The sequence below is a fragment of the Dermatophagoides farinae genome, chromosome 9 (assembly GCF_024713945.1).
Source record: "Dermatophagoides farinae isolate YC_2012a chromosome 9, ASM2471394v1, whole genome shotgun sequence".
NCBI classification, from domain to species: Eukaryota; Metazoa; Arthropoda; class Arachnida; order Sarcoptiformes; family Pyroglyphidae; genus Dermatophagoides; species Dermatophagoides farinae.
In genome coordinates this window covers 3,213,729-3,234,334 of record NC_134685.1, presented here as the reverse complement: position 1 = coordinate 3,234,334, position 20,606 = coordinate 3,213,729, and the positions used below count along the sequence as shown (strand labels likewise).

At 29.4% G+C, this 20,606-nt stretch overlaps 2 protein-coding genes across 7 annotated transcripts; one reads left to right on the top strand and one right to left on the bottom strand.

Annotated features, from left to right (window-relative positions):
- Positions 1-562: 562 nt before the first annotated feature.
- LOC124497387 (death-associated protein kinase 1-like) lies at positions 563-19,625 on the top strand. 6 transcript variants are annotated; one of them, XM_075734270.1, is made up of 17 exons: positions 563-754; positions 877-947; positions 1,018-1,241; positions 1,861-2,912; positions 3,027-3,587; positions 4,243-4,458; positions 4,523-4,785; positions 4,850-4,925; positions 4,992-5,147; positions 5,212-5,788; positions 12,841-12,954; positions 14,547-14,645; positions 15,063-15,161; positions 15,265-15,363; positions 15,604-15,702; positions 16,059-16,157; positions 16,224-19,625. In XM_075734270.1, the coding sequence occupies exons 5-17, from the start codon at positions 3,442-3,444 to the stop codon at positions 19,140-19,142; spliced, it is 4,962 nt and encodes a 1,653-aa protein (XP_075590385.1). In that variant the 5' UTR covers positions 563-754; positions 877-947; positions 1,018-1,241; positions 1,861-2,912; positions 3,027-3,441; the 3' UTR covers positions 19,143-19,625. The 6 variants fall into 6 exon arrangements, with proteins under 6 accessions (XP_075590385.1, XP_075590386.1, XP_075590387.1 ...); XM_075734271.1 differs by having other exon boundaries at positions 1,861-3,587; XM_075734272.1 differs by lacking the exon at positions 14,547-14,645 and having other exon boundaries at positions 16,224-19,587.
- LOC124497386 (uncharacterized) lies at positions 16,746-20,483 on the bottom strand. The gene has a single exon (XM_075734293.1). It carries the CDS (start codon positions 20,416-20,418, stop codon positions 19,594-19,596), a length of 825 nt encoding a protein of 274 aa, XP_075590408.1. The 5' UTR covers positions 20,419-20,483; the 3' UTR covers positions 16,746-19,593.
- Between the last annotated feature and the right edge of the window lie 123 nt (positions 20,484-20,606).

The following is a 20,606-nucleotide window of genomic DNA, read 5'->3' as shown; positions in this document are numbered from 1 at the left end:
TAATTGCTAATGACAATGATTGGATAATGACGATGATTTAGGATTTTTGTTCGATAATCAAAATTGGTGTTCAATATTTTTCTTCGTTTTTTTGTTTTGTTCCGAGGACAAATTTGAACAAAAAAAACAACAACAACAACAAATTTCCAAAATCGAGGTCGATAATTTCAAATAAAAGAAAAAAAAATTGAACTTTTCTTTGAGGAATTGGAAAACATTGATTGGAATATTGTTTTGTTGGGAGTGAACGAATGTCTATACCTACATCATATGTACGACGATATCATCATCATTGAAACAGATCAAGTTTTTTTTTCTTTTCTTCTTCATCTTTTTTGGATCGATATCAGATAGATGAATTTTTTAGCTATTTTCAGAGACCGGATGATGGATCACGATTCAATTGTTTTTATCTTAATTTTCATCATGAAAAACAAAAAACAAAACAAAAAAAAAACAATCATATAACAATCATAAAACAAAATCGAACCACCCAATCGATACTCTGTGTGTGTGAGTTGTTCATCACTTTGACAGATTTTTTTTTTGTTCACTTCACATTCGTTCGCCATTATTTTTGCATACAATGGAGACAACAAAAGAGAAAACAAAATTCGATTTCAGCTGCCTCAACAACAACGACGACGACGACGACAACGACGTGATTTGATCAATTTCCGTTTAGATATTTTTTTTTCTACAATCGTCTACTACAAAAAAAAAACACTAAATGACAACAAATGATAACATTTTGGTAACCAAAGTTTTTATTTTATTTATTTACATGCATGTTTTCAATGATTATCACAAAAAAAGTCGGTTTCCTTTTCTTTTTTCTGTTTTCTTGTTTTCATGATCATGGCATTCTATGGATAGATCGTGCTGGTTTTGTTTATGGTTATCGTTTGTTTATATTGTTGAGTCACATACATCATCATCATATCAATGTTTGTATCGTGTTGATGATAATGGTGTTGGTTTTTTTTCCCATTTCTAATGTATATATTTCATTCATAGTTGGAAAATAATAACGAATAACATTGTTGATTCGAATGAATCCATAAAGAATTTTTGACCTGTTGAACATCATCATCATCAAATACGTGATTTACTTATTTGAATATAAATGACCTCGATTCATTGACAAACAAAAACGAATTTGTTTACAATACATGTGTGATACAAATCGACCTTTGAACTTTTACGTTTTATTCTCATAATCATCATTGTTGTTGTTAGTGGTGAGTGGTAAAAATTTTTTTTTTTGTTTCTTCTCATTTATTTCCTGTGAAAATATCACAAGCCAAGCTATAGCCACCATAGAATAATATTCTCTATTTATAATCAAAAGCCAAAATTAGTGTTGACCGTAATTAGTATTAAGATTTTTCGGTCTACTTGTATTTCTCACACACACACACACAGAACATGGACACACGCAATCATAAATCTGAAATATAAAAAAACCGCAGCTTTTGTTTTGTTTTGTGAATCTGAACAAAACATGAAACCACCATCATCATCATCATAATCATTATCCGGTTGTTGTTGCTGTCATCATCATCATCATCATTGAATTTTCAACAAGAGAACCAAAAAAAAATGGAACAACAAAACAAAATTTTTTACCCGATAATAATCGTTCATGATGATAATTCATTCATTTATTTATTTTAAGCATCAAATTGTGTTTGTGTTTTACATTTGCAACAATTATGATTATGAATACAGAGATGGTCGTTATCGTTTTGTTCTGTTTTTTCACTTTTAAACCATAATCATTTTTTTTTTTTGGATGATGATGATAATTTTAATAACCAACTTTGTTTTCTTTTCTTTTTTTTATTTATTTATTTATAGTTTTTCTTTTACTGTTGAGATCTGTTGGTATTTCAATTCAAATCATATACACCGAGAGAGAGAAATGTAAATATTCCTGTTCCGGTCGTTTTTGGATGATGAAGAAAGAAAGAGATGTTTAACAATTATATGGACGTATATGATGATCATTATTATTATAGCCATCATTATCATCAACCGATATATATAAATGGTTTGAAGATTGAAAATTTAGATAATAAAAAAAGAAAGAAAGAAATTATTATTCATGATTATTTCAAGATATAATCATCATCATCATCTTTAATCACTTGAATACATCGTTCTTTTTGCGAATATCAAAAAAAATTTTCGTTGTTGTCATCATCATTATCACATCGTCTTCATTTTTCACTATATTTTTGTAATCATTCATCACCCAATATTGAATCTCAATGGCAATCGATTCGAATTTTGAAAACAGAAAAAAATATCGATTGTTACATATCAAACAATTCAATCTATCAATACTATCGAATCGAATCTTTTGAAAAAAAAAATTTTAAAATTTTTTTCGCTGATAACATAGCTAAGAATAGCCACATCGTTTTCATAATTGTGGTGAACCACACACACACACATCGAAAATATCCATCACCTGCCATTTAAAAATTTGAATAGATATCCATCAAATCATTGATGATGATGATGACCTCAAATTAATTAGACAACATGACATGACCCATGATTTTTTTTTATTATTATCAATGGATTGCACAATACTACTACTGTCCTGGTGATCGGTCATGATGGTATGTATTGATGATTGAATTGAATCAATTTTTTTTTTTGTTGTTGTTTTCATCATCATCATCAACATCAGAAATGAAAAAAAGTTGAAAATTTTCATTTTCAATCAGCTACTGAAAACAAAAATACATCTATCTGTGTGTTTCTATCCTACCTTGAAGTTTTCTTATGGTCGTTTTTCAACAACAAAAAAAAAAGAAAATGAAAAATTCAATTTAAATTTTTGTTTTCTAAACATATGTGATGTTTCTAATTTTACATCCATCATCATCATCAAGTTTATGGTTTGTTTTTTTTTAATCTTGATGTTTTTTTTCTTTCTTAAAATTTTGTCTTTTTTTTTCTACTGATTTTTTGAACATTGATGTTGTTTGTTCATTGTGATTGAATATATATAGCAATTATATCGACAAACAAACAAAAAAAAAATTACAACAAACAAACACAAATCTCATTTTATATGCTCCATTGTGAATGACAAGGCATTGTGATTTTTATTTTTTATTTTTTGTGCCATCGTCATCATCATCAAAACAATTGTGTGTGTGTGTGACATTTTTTTTCAAATGTCATCATCATCATCATAATAATAATCGAGATTAGATTACCTAATGATCTAGAATTGTAATTCACTCGTAGTTGGTTGTTGTTTTATTTTGATATATCTGCAGATATCATCCACCACATTTTCTCCATCTGGCATCATCATCACACTCATGTGATAAAATTAATTTCCTGCATTAAATTCGTCAATGTTCATCATTGAAACGTGTTTTTTGTTTTTTTTTTGTTTTTTTTTGAAATTTTTCAACTATGACACCAAAACCTTTGACAGCAGTTACGGATCATCATTCCGTTGATGGACAGAAAAATTCATCATCAACAACAAACAGAATGATTAAACGACAACCATTATCATCGTTTGGTGATCATTATCATATCGGTGAAGAGATTGGCAGGTAATCAAAAGAAATTATTCAGTCAATTTAAGACTCTTTATAATTAATGATGATAATCGATGATGATTGACTAATGGATTTTAATCAATGAAATGAAAATTTTAATTTTTCTGGTTGATTTGAATTGAATAGCTTTTTTTCCTTTAGCCCAATGAAATAGAATAGAATCGTAGTTTTATTTTGTTCTAAATATTAAAATTTCTAGAAGAAATGTCATTTCTATGGAATCATCAAATCATTGTGATAATTGCTCAATGATTGAGTGTATAGTCGTTGTTTTTTTTACAATTAGAAAGTTTTCTGTTGGGCTGTAGTCATCACTAATCTTAATTTCAAATTTTTTTTTTTTTTTTGACGCACATATGAAAAAACAAATTATGCTATAAATCCAATGTGTGTGTGTAAATGGAATAAGAAGAAAAAATGTATGTCATAAAGTCACGAATGTAATTTCAGGATGTTAATTATTATGAATTCTGTGTGTGTGTGTGTGTGTCCATTTATCTTTATTATTATCATAGTGGACAATCATCATAATATGATGATGATGATGATGTGGACAATAATTTTTTTTCTGTCTGTTTTTGTCTACCAAGATACGGAAACGTTTACTTTTTTTTCAATAACAGAATTTTACTGAATTTTTTCATTCTAGTGGAAAATTTGCCATTGTCAAACGTTGTATATGTATTGAAAATAATGAAGAATTGGCTGCCAAATTTATACGCAAAAGTCGTTTCGGACGTATGGGACAAAAATTAAAAGACATTGAATTGGAGATTGCCATCCTGTCCGATTTGGATCATCCAAATATCATTAAATTGATCGATGTGTTTGAAGACAATCATCAGGTTGTACTTGTATTTGAATTGTAAGTACTTTTTTCAATTCTTCATGAAAAAAATAATCTAAAATTTTTTATTCCATTTTCGCAGAATGAAAGGTGGTGAACTACAGGATTATATTGCCGAACATGATTATCTATCGGAAAGAGAAACACAATTTCTAATGAAACAGATTCTAGAAGCATTAGCATATATGCATGAGAAATCTATTGTACATTTGGATCTTAAACCGGAAAATATTTTACTGGATAATCTGGATAGCCGTCAATTGAAAATCATTGATTTTGGTATTTCTCAACGATATGATGCTAATGCCAATATTAAAGGAATCTATGGTACACCAGAATTTATCGGTACGTTCAATGATCAATTGAGATTGTGATTTCATAATTTTTTTTTCATTTTTTTTTTCATTAGCACCAGAAATTCTTAATTATGAACCAATCGGTTTTGGTACTGATCTATGGGCCATTGGTTGTATTGCCTACAATATGTAAGACGTATTGATTGATTGATCCATGTACATTATTGAACTAAAATATATTGTCTTTCAAAATAGGTTATTTGGAATATCACCATTTTATGAGGAAGAAAAACAAGATACATATACAAGAATTACTAGACTAGATTATGATATTGACTGTGATTCAACAACAAACAACATAAGTGATGATGCTAGAGATTTTATACAACGTTTACTTGTTAAAGATATTCGGTTCGTTTTTAATTTTTGTGTTTTTTTTTCATTTTTTGATAACTTTCCAAATTTTTCCAAATAGAAAACGAATGTCAGCACGACAATGTCTTGAACATCAATGGTTATGTTATCCAGATGAATCATCATCATCATCATCATCTTCAGCTATCATCAAAAGGCAATCAACTATCAACGATAATTGTGATAATATAAAAAATTTTAACGATCCAAATGTTGGTAATGATGAAAGAATTATGAATGAAAATGTACGCCGTCGATGGAAGACATCCATCTATTTAATCATTCTATATAATCGTCATTTAAAACGTCGATTAACATCTTTATTATTGACACAAAATAATAATAATAAAAAATCGATAAATCGTCGTTATCCACAAAACCATCATCATCATCATAATCATCATCATGGACAATTAAAATCTAAACATGGTAGTGGAGGAAGTGCTGCCATATCTTATTGTTCAGCATCATCATCATCATCATCATCACCGACTACAACGATGACAACATCACCATCATCTTCATTATCATTGATGTATGATAAACGATCCAAATATATCCATCATCATCATTCACATCAACATTCGAATTCATCATCACGATCGTCGACAACAGATGGCGGCATGTTCAACAATGATGTAAGTTTTTTTTCTGTTTTTATTTCTTGAAATTCATTTTAGATTATAATAATTGCCAATGATAATTTGATTCTATTTTTGTTTATAAAATCCCATTATCATTGGTCAAATGAAAATTAATTATCAAAAATTCAGATAATTGATTCAATTGTACTGATAACACGAATCATCATCAATTACAAACACAACAACAACAACAACAAAGGGTTAATGGGAATTGTGTGTTTTATTGTATAAACAAAACAATTTACGAATGATGATGTATTTATTTGGTTTTTGGTAAAGAGTAAAAAAAAAAATTGATTGATATTGCAATTCATATTTTTAGTAGCGAAAAAAATCAATTTTTTCACAACAAAGAAATCATCTTCCATACACCGGTTATAATAATAATCCGGATATAAATGAAAGTATAATGATGATGATGATGTGTTAGTGCACTGTATTCGATGCGGATATATCCATGTTTAATGTACACATGGTTATTTTTTTTTCATTTCATTTCATTTTTGGGTTTCACATTCATCCATCATCATTGATGATAAAGTTGTTGTGTTATGTTCATAACCATCGTTTCGTTTGTGTTGTTTTTTCTAATTTTTCAAAAATTTTTTTTTCAATTTTCCCATTTCTTACCTGCTGTTTTTTTTTAATTGAAACAACGTTTTCTGCATGCCATACGTGCATGTGTGTTCGTCATTGATTAATCAATCATTTATATTTATAAATATATATCGATCATTTGAATTGGAAAAAAAATTGATTTATAATTCTCGCTTTCGATTATTTCCAATCAACATCGGTTGTATGAAATCATAAATTATGGCAATATTAATGATGATGATGATGACTGTTTTGAATGATGTAATAATTGTCTTATAATTATAAATCATTAATTGAAATCAATTTTTTTTGTTACTTTCACAACAGATTTTTTCTTTTTGTTGTTGTTGTTGTTTAATCGCATCGATCATCATGTATAAATGTGTTGGATTTTTTTTCAATTTTAATCAGAAAATGAAAAAAAATAAAATCTTGCCAATGTGAATGAATGATTTGCCTTTTCTCAATCTTTCTTGAAATTCAGATGAACATTATTTTTCCGGCTTTCAAAACATGGCCTTAATTGTATAATGAATGAGAAATATGAGTTTGTTCAATGTGTCTGTATGGTATGCTCGTGGGTAAATCAGATCTTGATCACGTATCGTTCAAATAATAAAAAAAAACGATTTCATTTTAAATCATCATACAGTACACTCGTATACACATTTTAAGATTTGCATATGGCTCTCCTATATATAATTATATAATTGAACATGAACGACCACAACGATGATGAGAGATTTACCGTTTTATTTATAAAATAGCAAACAATGTTGTTGTTGTTGTTGTTGTTGTTGTTGCTATTTGAATGGAATCAATGTATTTGTGTGTATATGTTCAACCTGGTTTAGATGATGATGATGATAATTATAATAATTCATTTACATATTACATTTAGGTTCGCGTTTACATTTCTTTTGTTGTTATTATTATTATTCAACAATAGCTATAAATGTTGTCTAACTGGAATATTTTTTCTTTCAAGAAAAAAAAAGGATATAATTACCGTTTAAAACGAAATGAAATGAGTTTTTTTTTCTTTCATTTTTTTTGATTCACTTGGTTTCATTTTGAATTATCTCGATTTTTGTTGTTGTTGTTGTTGTTGTTGATTTTTATTATTTGTTCCATTTCATTTCATTTCATTTTTTTTTTTGATTAAATAATTGAAACAATGAAAATATGAAAAACATTTGTACTACACACACACACACGAGTACACACCTGTTGCTTTGATTGAAGAATGATTTGTTTCTCTTTCTCTCTCTCTGTTTGGTTGACATATAAATCAAACAAACAACTGTATGGTTTTGTCACACATATACCTGTAAACAGACACACACACACGTGTGTGTGTCTTTTTGACAATTTGAAAAAAAAATAACGGTAGTACAATTGTCAATCATCTACTGTTTCTTGAATTTTATATGATGGCCCCATTCTCAGTACAGTGGATGAAAAAAAAACAGATGCTTATTGTCCATTGATGATGATAATTGAATGTGTGTGTGTGTAAATAAAATAAAAAAAAACAATAAGGCTTTTTTCGGCTTTCTATGGTTTTTGTTTTCAAATTTGAAATTTTATTCATTTACATTTATCGATGATGTTTCAATCGTGATAATATTAACAAATTATTATCATCATTGAATCCACGATCCACATTCATCATTTTTTTTTCATTATGGCGCCATTTCATTAGTTTTGTATTGATAACAACAACAGCAGCAGCAACAACTACAACAATGGTTGTTTGTCGTCGTTTTCATCAATCGTGCTGTTGTCGATGAATGGATGGATGGATGGTGTGAATTCTAATGTGGGTAATCGGCAATACAAAACAGCAACAAAAAAAAAATAGCCATGTCCACAATTTTTGTGTGTGTTCTCTGTCTCTCTCTCTCTCTTTTTACATCTCTCGAAGTTTTATTCAAAACTTGAAATTCTACAATTTTTTTTTTCAATCCTTTGCTACTACTTTCTGTTTGATTGTGATAAACCGACACACACTTGTACAGATCTATGTGTATGTATATACACTGCATCGCGGTTGTGGCAATTTCATTTTCAAAATTTTTTTTTTTTACTTTTTCTCCATTACATGTGGATTGATTATGATCGTCGTTCATTTAGTTTTTTTGATGAGATTTTTTTCCATCTTCTTTATCTTTGTGTATGTGTGTGTTTGGAAAAGTGAAATTGCCATTGATGATGATGATGAAATAAAGACATGTTCTTTGTTAGTGAATAAAGAAAATGCTGAGAAATAGAGAGAAATGGAATGATGTATGTGTGTGTGTATTGGTGGTGGTGGTGGTGGAACGAAGAAAATGAGATCAACACAAGTTTTGTGTGTATAAAAAAGGTGATGAAGGTTTGTTTTGAATTTTTTTTTTGTTTTGTTTTGTTTTATTTGATTCAAATCAGAAAAGGAGAGAGAGAGAGAAAACGAACCAACAAAAACAATTTCTCTTTTTTCCATTTTTCTCTCTACGTTCCAGAGAAAAATTTGTTCATTGAAACGTTTTTTCTTTTTTTTTCTTTTTTTGCTACTTGTTGATTCATTTCGTTTTGGATCAACAACAACGATCATTATTGAAGGATCCATTAATTGTGAAATGTGTGTGTGTGTGTGTGTGTGTTCATGTGTATGTGGATCGACGACAATTGAAATTTCTGTCCATAGTTCAAGTGCCGTGAAAAAGTCAAACTAAAAGTTTTTTTTCTTGGAATAGCGGAATGCAATTTGTTTCTGTTGTTGTCTTGAAATTCATTATCTCCAAATCATCTGTTAATGAATTTTTTTTTCATTCTAAAAATCCAATTAATCATTACCAATGGAATGATATAATCAATCGATAATCGATTGTGTCAATTGTTGTGTCGTTTGTTGTTGATGATGATGACAAATTTTTTTTTTTGAAAACAACATTATCACCAGACAACAATAATGATTGTTGTGTAATCATTCCCTTTCATCACAGAAATGTTTTCTGTGGTAATCATTTCTTTTTTTTGTGATCTTGTGACATCGAAATTAATACATGATCAATGAATGAATGAATGATTGAATCGTCAACAACAACAAATGATCGAATGTTTATCACCCATCAATTGATAAAATTGAATCGAATGAAATTTGTTACCGCCAAATGAAAAAATAAAATAAAATCGTCATTTGACCTCGAAATTTCGTTTTACATCAATTCGGCAATTTATGTATGTGATGATGAACTCATTTTCCGGTCATTGATTATCATTGGTTTCTTTTCGTTTGATTTTGTCATAGTTGATGATGATGATGATGATGATAATCATGATTATTGTATCATAGCTCCGATTCTTTTTTTTTCTCTGTTTAATCAATTGTCATCGGCCTATTTTGTGATATATTACCTCGGTGATTTTGGTCTTTTTTTTCGGTGTATTTTTTTTTGATGTTTAATTTGCTCTCATTATTTGTGGTTTTCATTCTTCCACGTCAAATGTTTGTTTGTTTTTTTTCTTGATTGTCGATTGATGATAATTGCAACACACACACACATTGCTAGTCAAACCCAAAAAAAACAAAGAAACAGAATGTCAATTGAAATGGTAATAATGTTTATCACTTAGAAGTGAATATTGAAAAAAAATGTCATCATCATCATCATATCGAAATTATAATAAAAATGTAAATCATTCATCTAATGATGATCCGGATTATCATTTACCACCACCACCGATGCCCCCACCACCATCATCATCATCATCATCATTTATGGAACCAATGATGATGATGCAACATCATCCAGCCATGATGATAACAAATGATTTTCATTATCACCATCAATCACAAAATCATCAACAACAACAACAACAACAATCAACGAATATTGATCCATTAATGATGATAATGTTGGCTAATCATAATAATAATAATGATGATGTTCAATATTATCAACAAAATGAATCTGCAATCTATCTAGATGATGGTGATGTTGGTGATGATGCTTATTATGTTGAACATGAAAGAAATTCTGAATTTAATCATCATCATAAATTCTATGATGATTCTAATTCAAAGAAACAATCATCATCATCAAAGAAAAAACAACAACAACAACAACCAACAATAAATGATAATGATGGTGGCTATATTGTTGATGATGATGATGATGATGTACAACAACATTATCAGAATCATCATCATTATGATGATTATTATGATGGCTGTGGTGTTGATGAACAACAGCAACAATTTACCGTTGTTTCAGCATTGGTGAGTTTTTCCATGTTTGTGTGTGTGTGTGTGTTTGTGAAATGATACAGCTGATTATTCGGTTTTTTTTTCTATTGTCCAGTGGCTATTTAATCGAATTTTTTTTTCTTTTCTTTTTGAATTTCGAAATTGAATGAATAATCTTAACACGATCCGTTTTATCTCTTATCTCTAATTCAAACTAATTTTATACACTGTTTGTGTGTGTGTGTGTATGTGTTTTGTGTACTTCATATATAAAGATTTCATTTTCATTAATCATAATAAACATCACTTCATTTCATTTCATTTCGTTTCGATGCCCTATATTGTTGTCATATCGAATCAATTGAAATTTTTTTTTCTTTACTTGTTTTGAAGAAAAAAAAAATAATTTTTTGACCTAATAAAATCTGGCCATTCATTGATTCACATATATATATTTTCATTATTATCATCATACACAAAAACTGTACATCGTTGACAAGGGGTTATGTGTGTGTGTGTGTGTGTGTATACTACACTACGCCCAACATTTATATCTTTCGGTTATAATCGGGTTTTTTTTTTCTTTTCTTTCGTTCTAGTTTTTTTTCCCATTTTTTCCAATTTTATCTTTCATCTTTACCCAGTCATTTTTCTGTGTCTTTGTCTATGTATGTTGTTGTTGTTGTTGTTGTTTTTTTTTGTTGTTCGGACATTTCGTAGGTAGTTAAATTACAGGTAGATTTTTTCTTTTTCACGAAACAATATTGTTCATTTTGGTATATATAAACGATAACCGAAATTTTTTATTTCCATTTTTTTCCATTTTATCGAGAATTCTGTTTTTTCAAAGCCATAAAAAAATAACCATCCAAGGACCAATGCATATGGATATTCAATGATACACGATATTTTCATCATCATCATCATTATTAATGTCCAAATTCTTTGAACATTCAACATTCGTCATTCGACATGTACAGCATTTTCTTTTGTTTTATTCATATTGATATACACTGTTGTTGTTGATGGATTCAAGGATGAATATGACATGAACATTGTATGTCAATTCCAATCATCATCATCATTCATGGTTTGTTTTCTTCTCACGCTTGAAAATATTGAGAAATGAATAATAATCAATAATAATGAAATGAACATGCCTACACAGGTAGAAAATCATTTATTGTTTATTTGGACAAAATTAAATTAACCAACCAACTTGGCAATTTAATTAAAAAAAAATTGAAAAAAAACGGTTTCCAAAAAATGATTACCGTCATTTAAGCATTGCCAATTTAATGATACCAAAAAAAAAAAAATTGAAATTTCCATTTGCATACCATTTGCTATTCATCATTTCAATATATTCAATTGTCACACCCACACTTGTTGATTGTTCAATTGAATTTTATCCAAAAGGTTTCCATTTCTAAATGTTTACTATGTGTGTGTGTGTAGACGACTTAGCACATTTTTTTTCTCGATGAATAATGATTCAAATGTGTGTGTGTGATATATCCGATTGTGTGTGTGAATGCATTTTTTTTTCTCTCTTTTCACACCCACAAAAAAGATTTATCCGTTTTTTTTCTTTTCCTTTATTGGTTGAAGATAGTATCATCATCGTATCAATTTCGGAACAAATCATCATCATCATCATCATCATGATCGTCATCTGTCACAATGGCAACAATTTGTTGTAAATCCTTTTTTTTGTAAAATGATGAAAATGTATACAATTTATATATTATATACACATGAATTCATTTCTATATCACACACACACTTTTCTCACTTTTTTCATTGAATCTCGTTTCCTGGATTTGTATAGTAAATCTTTTTTATTTCTCTGTTTTTTTTTCAAAATTTTCACAAAAAAAAATCTGCCGTATTCAACACACACACACACACACACGTTACGGTTCGATTGTTTGTTTGGTTATTATTTTGTTGTTGCTGCTGGAAAATGATGATGTTATGCAATAAAAATAAAAAAAAAAGACTACGGTTTTTATTTGCCCATTGATTTGAACCGGAAAATAGTCATTCATTTAGTTTTTCTTTTAATTTTTTTTTACGGAAATTTAATGAAAAAAAAGGCAAAATTTTTTTTTCGTTTTTTTGACGTTGACCTTATATATGAATGAAGCTTGTAATTTGTTGTCTGACCTTTATTAATTTCTAATTATTTTTCATTTTCATTTTTTTTTGCAATTAGAATGATGAAAATTTCATATTGGCTGCCTTATTTGGTGCTATTGAAGAAGGAAATTTACATTCCATACAAGAATTATTTACAGCATCAAACATTGATCCTAATCAATGTAACAAGGTTTGTATATGCACACACACCCACTCACACGTTTATCTTTAAAACAAATTGTTTTTCATTTCATTTCATTCGGAAACACACACTAGTAGTAATTCTCTCTCTCCTACGTTTGATATACATGTGTATTGTAATTTTGTAACCTTGTTAGTTACAATTTGCACTCAAAAGAAAAGAAAAGATCCAGGAATAACTTTTATCGATTTCTTTACTATGTGAATCAAACAAAAAAAAAAAAAAAAACATTAACCGTTATCACCATCATCATCTTCATTTTTTTTTAATCGTCTAATATGGTGTTTATTATAAATGCCGATCTTAATGTGCTATTTATTTATTTACTTATTTTCAATAGTTTCACATATCAATCATTATCGTCATCAATTGCAATTGAATGTGTGTGTGTGTGTGTGTGTGTGTGTGTGTGTGTGTGTGTGTGTGTGTGTGTGTGTGTGTGTGTGTGTGTGTGTGTGTGTGTGTATGTATGTATGTTTGGGGTTTAAAAGTAAGGGAAAAAAAATAGCACTGAGCAAGTAGAAAAAAAAGAGATAAAATTTAACCTTTTTTTGTCTCAGGTTATTTGCCTGATTTTTTTTTCTTTTTTTGCTTTCTTTTTTGAATATCTATGTTGTGATATAATTACCCATTTAATGATAATGATAATGATGATGATGATGACAATAATAATAATGTTTATTTTGAAAATTTCTTTTTTTTCATTCATAGAGTTTCAATGTAATTTTCGTTTTGTGATTTTATCATTATAAGCTTTCTCTGTATGTCAATGTTGCTTGTTGATGTCTTGAGGCAAACCATTTTATCATTTGAACCAAAGCTTATTTCACACACACACACACAAACATTCAGAAAAATTATTATTCATAAACCAGATTTTAAGAAAAATCGATTTGTCATTAAAATAATAATATAAGTATTGCCATTTGTTTTTTTTCACTTTTGAAAGGTTCAGGTATCTTGTTTTGTTTTGTTTGTTACCAATCACGAATCCTCTTTTTTTTATTATTCGATGCAATGTTATTATTATTGTTGTTGTTAGAATTGAGCCAAATAGAAATTAAAAAAAAATTGAATAGAATCCACATGAATTTGAGTCATGTTTTTTTTCGTTGTTATTGAAGATGAGTTTGGCCCAGTTTTTTTTTCGTTTTTTTTGTCATTTACAATCGTCGTGATTGAGAATTGGATCATCATATATTTATTATCAACAACGAAAATAATTGTGATGATGATGACCATGAAGATGTCCCTTTTTTTGTGAGAAATTGAATAGATTGATTGATGATGGTGGTGGTGATGGTTAATAAAACGAGACTGAATCAACCTGCAAAAAAAAAAATTTTCACATCTAATCATCAAATAGTAGTAGTTGTAGAAGAGTAGTGTTAGTTTCCTTTAGTTGAATGAAAATTTGGTCACACATTCAATCCTTTGTGTGTGTGTGTTTGTCTGTGTGATAATAATTATATTTGACCTTTTTTTCTTATTTTCCTTGTGCTATTTGATAATCGATTTTAATTTGAATGAATCAATGAATTTTTTCCTTTTTTTTCGATTATTTATCCTAATATTTATAGCATGGTGAATCATTATTACATTATTGTGCTGGTCTTGGACAATTGGAAATATTTAAATTTCTATGCAAAATTGATGCCAATATTAATGTTGTTGATGATGTAAGTATTGTGTATGCCATTACCGTATATATTCATTATTTGAAATACAGGCAAATGGACTTTGTTATATATATATATATAGAGAGAGAGATTGTTCTAGTTTGTTATATGGATTGAAATGAAATTGAAAAAAAAATCAACTTTCACATAAATACAAAATGTAAATCATTATCGATTATCGTTAAAGATTATTATCGTTTTGCAATATTGAATGTGGTAAAAATGATGATGATTCAATCGTTTGTCCATTTGTATTTAGATAGATAGATAAATGATGATGATGATGATGATGATGACCAACATTATCATATTTATTTCTTGAACTATTGAATATTTATATTTTCTTTCTCTCCCCTTTTTTCATCTGGTAAACCATTTCTATTTTTTGCTACCGATTTTTTTTCTGCTGATCATCAGCAAGGAGATACCGTAGTACATTGGTCAGCAAGACAAAATCATTCAAATATTATCCGTTATGTTTATGAACAAACGGCTTCAATTGAAATGTTAAATAAGGTAAGTTTACCATTTGATGATGATGTCCACAAATTGATAATTTTAAACATTTTTATTTTCATCAATTTTATCGTTTTTTTTTTTGGAAAAAAATCTATCCTAGAATAACGAAACACCATTACATGTAGCTGCACGTTATGGTCATGTTGAAGCTGTTGAACAACTATGTAAATGTGGTGCCAATATCAATGCCATTGATGAGGTTTGTTTACATTTTTCTGATCAATCATTTATTTACCAATCAATGATGATTGATTGATGAGTCACAGATAGATCGATGATGATGATCGGTGATGATGTTCATTGTTTTGTTCTATTGTGTTGATGATCCATATCATCAAAATTTACAATACACATAACTTGTGTGATCTTTAAATTTCTTTTGTTTTTTTTTCATTTCTTGAACAAAAAAAAAATGAATACACTATTCACGGATGAATAGCATGGTGAGACGGCCATTTTGATTGCCGTATGGCATGGTTTTCCAAAAATTGTACATATCCTTGGTGAAATTGGTGCCGATACAAACATAATGAATAAGGTATGTATATGTTTTTCGAGCAATTTGTTTTGTTGGTTAGCAAAATGAAAAATCAATGCTAATGACCCATTTTCAGCATATTGAATACCTGTTGAATTCATAAGTTTTTTTTCCATAAATTCGAAATTATTATTATCGTCGTTGTTGTTTATGAATGCATCCGGTTTTTGAAAAGGAAAAAAAATTGTTTTTTTATCGTTTAAAGTTCATCGCCTGAAGCAAAAATGAGTTAAAGAAACAATTTTTTTTTGAATGGAAATTGATCTCGTCTTGTTTGTTTGATGAATGATTGAATTTCAATGCCTGTATTTTCGTTATTTCAAATGAATTTTTTTTTTGATCATTTATTCATTTAGGAAGAAGAATCCGCCCTTCATGTAGCTTCAGCTCGTGGTCATTATGAATGTGTACGATGTTTATTAGATGCTGGTGCCAACGCAAATCTTCGTAACAAGGTAATGATCAGTGATGATGATGATCTATTATTACAACGCCTTTTATAATGATGTGTTTTTTTTTAGAATTCCTATACACCATTACATTTGGCTTTAAAACGTCAACATCAAATGGTAGCCATGTTATTGTTGAAAGCTGGTGCCGATTATGAATTACCAGATGATAATGGCGAACGTGCCATACATTATGCTGCTCGTTATAATCTTGTATCAATCGGGCAATGGTTATGCCAAATGAATCGTTGCCAGGTTAATGTGCCAAATAAACATGGCCTATATCCATTACATATTGCAGCAAAAAGTGGTCATATCGAAATTGTTCGTACATTATGTTTAGCTGGCAGTGTTGTCGATCAAAAAGATAAAGATTCAATCATACCACAGATTTGTGCCATTGCTCAAAGTCATAATGATATTGCCGATCTATTGACACGTTTACGTAATGAAAGACAAAAAGAAGAATTCATCACACAATTGATGCCCATACCTTCAAATCAACCATTACCACGGATTAAACTGAAAATTTTTGGTCATTCTGGCGCAGGAAAATCAACATTAATTGAATCATTAAAATGTGGCTATTTTAGTAGCTGGTTTCGTCGCTCAAAAGGTCTCAATAGTACAATTTCATTGATGAAATTGAATAATATAAATACCACAATGAATGGTCAGTCACAACAACAACTAAATCGTTCGACTATAGAACCACCACCACCACATCAAAAGAATGTATCCAAAACAAATGGATGTGAGTTGGGCCGATCAAATCTTTCAATCATAAGTGATGGATCAATGACCAGTCGTGATCATCATTCAACCATAAACAATAACAATGTGCCAATGATGAAACAGCAGCAACAACAATTGAATAATGGAATAATGACAAAAATGATGAATCGAACTGCAAATATCAATCATTATCAACATCCTACGCAGCCAAATCATCATCATCAAACACAAACAAAAGGAATCGATTGTCAACAAATGTATATATCGGGTGTTGGCGATCTAAGTGTATGGGAATTTAGTGGCCATCCTGCTTATCATCAGATCTATGATCATTTTTTGGGTGATGTACATTGTCTACATGCCATAGTATTTCGTCTTTGTGATGCAATTGAAATTCAACTTGATAATATTTTCTTCTGGTTAAATTTCATACAAAGTCGTATGCCAATATCGGAACCATTGTTATATTGTGGTAAAAGTCAACATTATGCTAAAATCATATTGATTGCTACACACGCCGATCTAGCTCAGCAAACATTTGTGCCTGATGAAATTGAACAAAATCTACAACAGATTATGATGAAAGTAATGGCCAAATTCAAAAATGTATTCGAAATTTATGGTAATATATTCATGATGGATGCCAGTGTTGCCGGTTCGATCGGCATGAAACAATTAAAACAGTATTTAAATCACGCCAAATTATCGATCGTTCAAGAATTGCCTCATACAACTGGTTTTCTTGATTCAGTTCTTACATTTTTGAATCTTTATCGAAAAGTTTCGCCCAATTTTCCTGTATTAAGCTATGATCAATTCAAAGACATGATCAGATCACAAATAAATCCATTATCTTCAGAAGATCATTTCAAAGAACTAGTCCAACAATTGGAAATTATGGGTGAAATTGTTTTTCTCAGATCAACAAATAACACCAACTATGATTCATTGGTGCTCAATCCTAAATGGCTAAACTGTGATATTGTCGGCACATTATTATTGATGAAAGATGATCCAAACTATATGATCAATGTGAATAAAACACAAATAATGGGCATCTATTCTATTGATGAATTCCAAGAACGATTCGATGATGTCGATGCATTGGATCTATTACAATTACTTGAATTACTTGGTATTTGTACACCGAATGATCGTTCTGGTGATATTGAATATGAATTTCCTTGTTTTATACTTGATGGTGATTGGGAAGAATTATTGGATCGTTTCCAATATCGTGATAATTGTGTTTATCATGGAATTGTTTTCCATTTACAACATTCATTATCATCATCATCACCATCGTTTGGTTGCATTCTTACCAGTGTATTTCCAAGAATACAAGCCAATCTTCGTTCAGAGCTACGAAATCATTCTACCTATAATGTATATGATCTTCATAATTGTTTTAAATTCAGTCATTTTACAATTGAAGAAACTAATATCATGTTTATCATCTCATTGAATACAACTGCGCAATCGATTGAAATACGATTTTCTGGACCATATGATAAACGTCGTGAATGTTTTTTCTTCATGCAAGAAATGATACAGATTATTGAACAAACCGTTTGTAGATGTGCACCTGGTTTAAATGTTGCCAAATCCTATTTGTCACCTGTACAGATAAAAGATCAACGTGAAAATCTAAGCTTTTATTCATCTAGTTCATTGATGAAATCTTTATTGTTTGGTTCGAATAAAAGTACAACAAATTTATTGAAGAAAAAAATTCAAACTGATGACGCCGAATGTGAAGAACGGATTGGTGATATTCTTTGTTTCGGTATCTGTAATTTAAATGAAATCAATGTTTCTTCGAATGGTGAACCAACCTTAGCCAATGAACTTCATTCATCGAATTTATCATTGTTAACGAAACAAAAATTATGTTCATTATTGGATCCACCTGAATCGATTGGTCGTGATTGGTGTATGTTTGGCATATTACTCGGTATGACCGATAAATTACCTAAATTAGATCCTGGTACAAATGCTCAATTAAGTCCAACAGCACGTGTTATTGAAGAATGTGTTCGTAATGTAAATTGTACAATCAAAATGTTGGTAGAAAAATTATCCGAATTGAATCGTTTTGATTGTGTAGATGTAATATTAAACACTGGTCCATTATTACGAATGTTTCCATCAACATCATTACCGGAAGAAGGAATTATCTATAATGATGAATCATCACATACAAGTTTAGGTGTTAGTACATTATCACATACATCCAGTTCAAATCTATCACGTTGACATCTTTAATCCACATTAAAGTTATTGCATTGACACACACACACACACACAGACACTAATCCTAATCATTCATCATCATCATTATTATTATCAACTGACTGACCACAAGATTGTGCCAAAACAAACAAAAATACCACTAATTGAACGATTCGAAGATGGATATTTGTTCTTTATTAAATGAAAAAAAAATGTGATAAAGATTGTGTTTTCTAGATTTTACAAAAAAAAAAAAAAAAAAAAAAAAAGAAAAAAAAAAACAGAAAAAAAAAAAAAAAAAAAAAAAAAAAAAATTCATCATTGACAATAATTGTAATGGGTGAATGTTTTTTGTTTTGTATATATCTTTTTTTACGACAAACAGAATTATGTTATACACACAGACATACAATCAATAATAATAATAAATAATAAATGATGATTCAATTCAATTAATAAATAAATAAAATGATCATCATTCCAAATGATGATTATCTTGATGATCATCAACAGCATCGTTGTCGATTTTAGATGTTTGTCCATCATGTTGCTTTTCGTTGTTATGATCCGTTTTACTACTACTAGCTACAATATCTAAATCATCATAATCAATTTCATCATCGTCTTCCATAAAATCATTATTATTATCCACATGGTGATTTTGGTTTTCTTTCGTCGTCAACATTGTTATTGTTGTTGTTAATCGACCATTTGTTCCATCATCATCATCATCATCGTCCTTGTTGTTGGACATATTAATTTTCATTTCTTCAATATGATCTCGAAACAATAAATCGAAATTTTTGGCAGCTTGATCACCATCATCATTAATTTTTTCTTCTTTTGGCCGTAGTTGTTGATCACCACCATCATCGTCACCATCGTTATCTGAATTAATCGTATTATGATCATCGGCAAAATACAATTGTTCATTTGTACGTATACGATTGAGGAAATTTTTCACAGGACGTTTATTGCCAAATTGTTCGGTTTTGGCGACAAAATCCTCGAATGTCAATCCAGGAAACAGACGATGTGCCCAATGTTTTGTTTTAAATAACAATAATTTAAGATCTTCGAGTTCATGTCCTTTACCTTTGAATTTTGTCTGGCTTATGATTTGAGGTAATGCTGCAATACCACGACGAGAAACAAGATGATCAACACGAAGTATGTTTCTTGGACGGCGAATAATTGGTGTTTTGGGATTTACAACAGTGGATTTTGGTTGCGAATCATTTGTTGTGGATTCATTATTATCAACATTGGATGGTTCATCTATTAAATCATCGTAATCCATTGTTGTTTTGCACAAATCCAAGAAAATATCTGAACGAAAAAAAGAGCGCGTAAAAAAAATATATTGAAAACAAAACAAAACACACATGTGTGATCATTCATAGACACTAGGATTGAGTCATCGAACACTGACAATTTTTTTTTTTTTTTTTTTGAAAATCCACAAGTTGCTACTGCTATCATCTGGTT

Coding starts and splice junctions, on each gene's coding strand:
- LOC124497386 (XM_075734293.1), bottom strand. CDS start 20,418: ATGGATTACGATGATTTAATAGATGAACCATCCAATGTTGATAATAAT.
- LOC124497387 (XM_075734270.1), top strand. CDS start 3,442: ATGACACCAAAACCTTTGACAGCAGTTACGGATCATCATTCCGTTGAT. Junction 15,162..15,264: donor CAATTGAAATGTTAAATAAG/GTAAGTTTACCA, acceptor AATCTATCCTAG/AATAACGAAACACCATTACA. Junction 15,703..16,058: donor ATACAAACATAATGAATAAG/GTATGTATATGT, acceptor TTATTCATTTAG/GAAGAAGAATCCGCCCTTCA.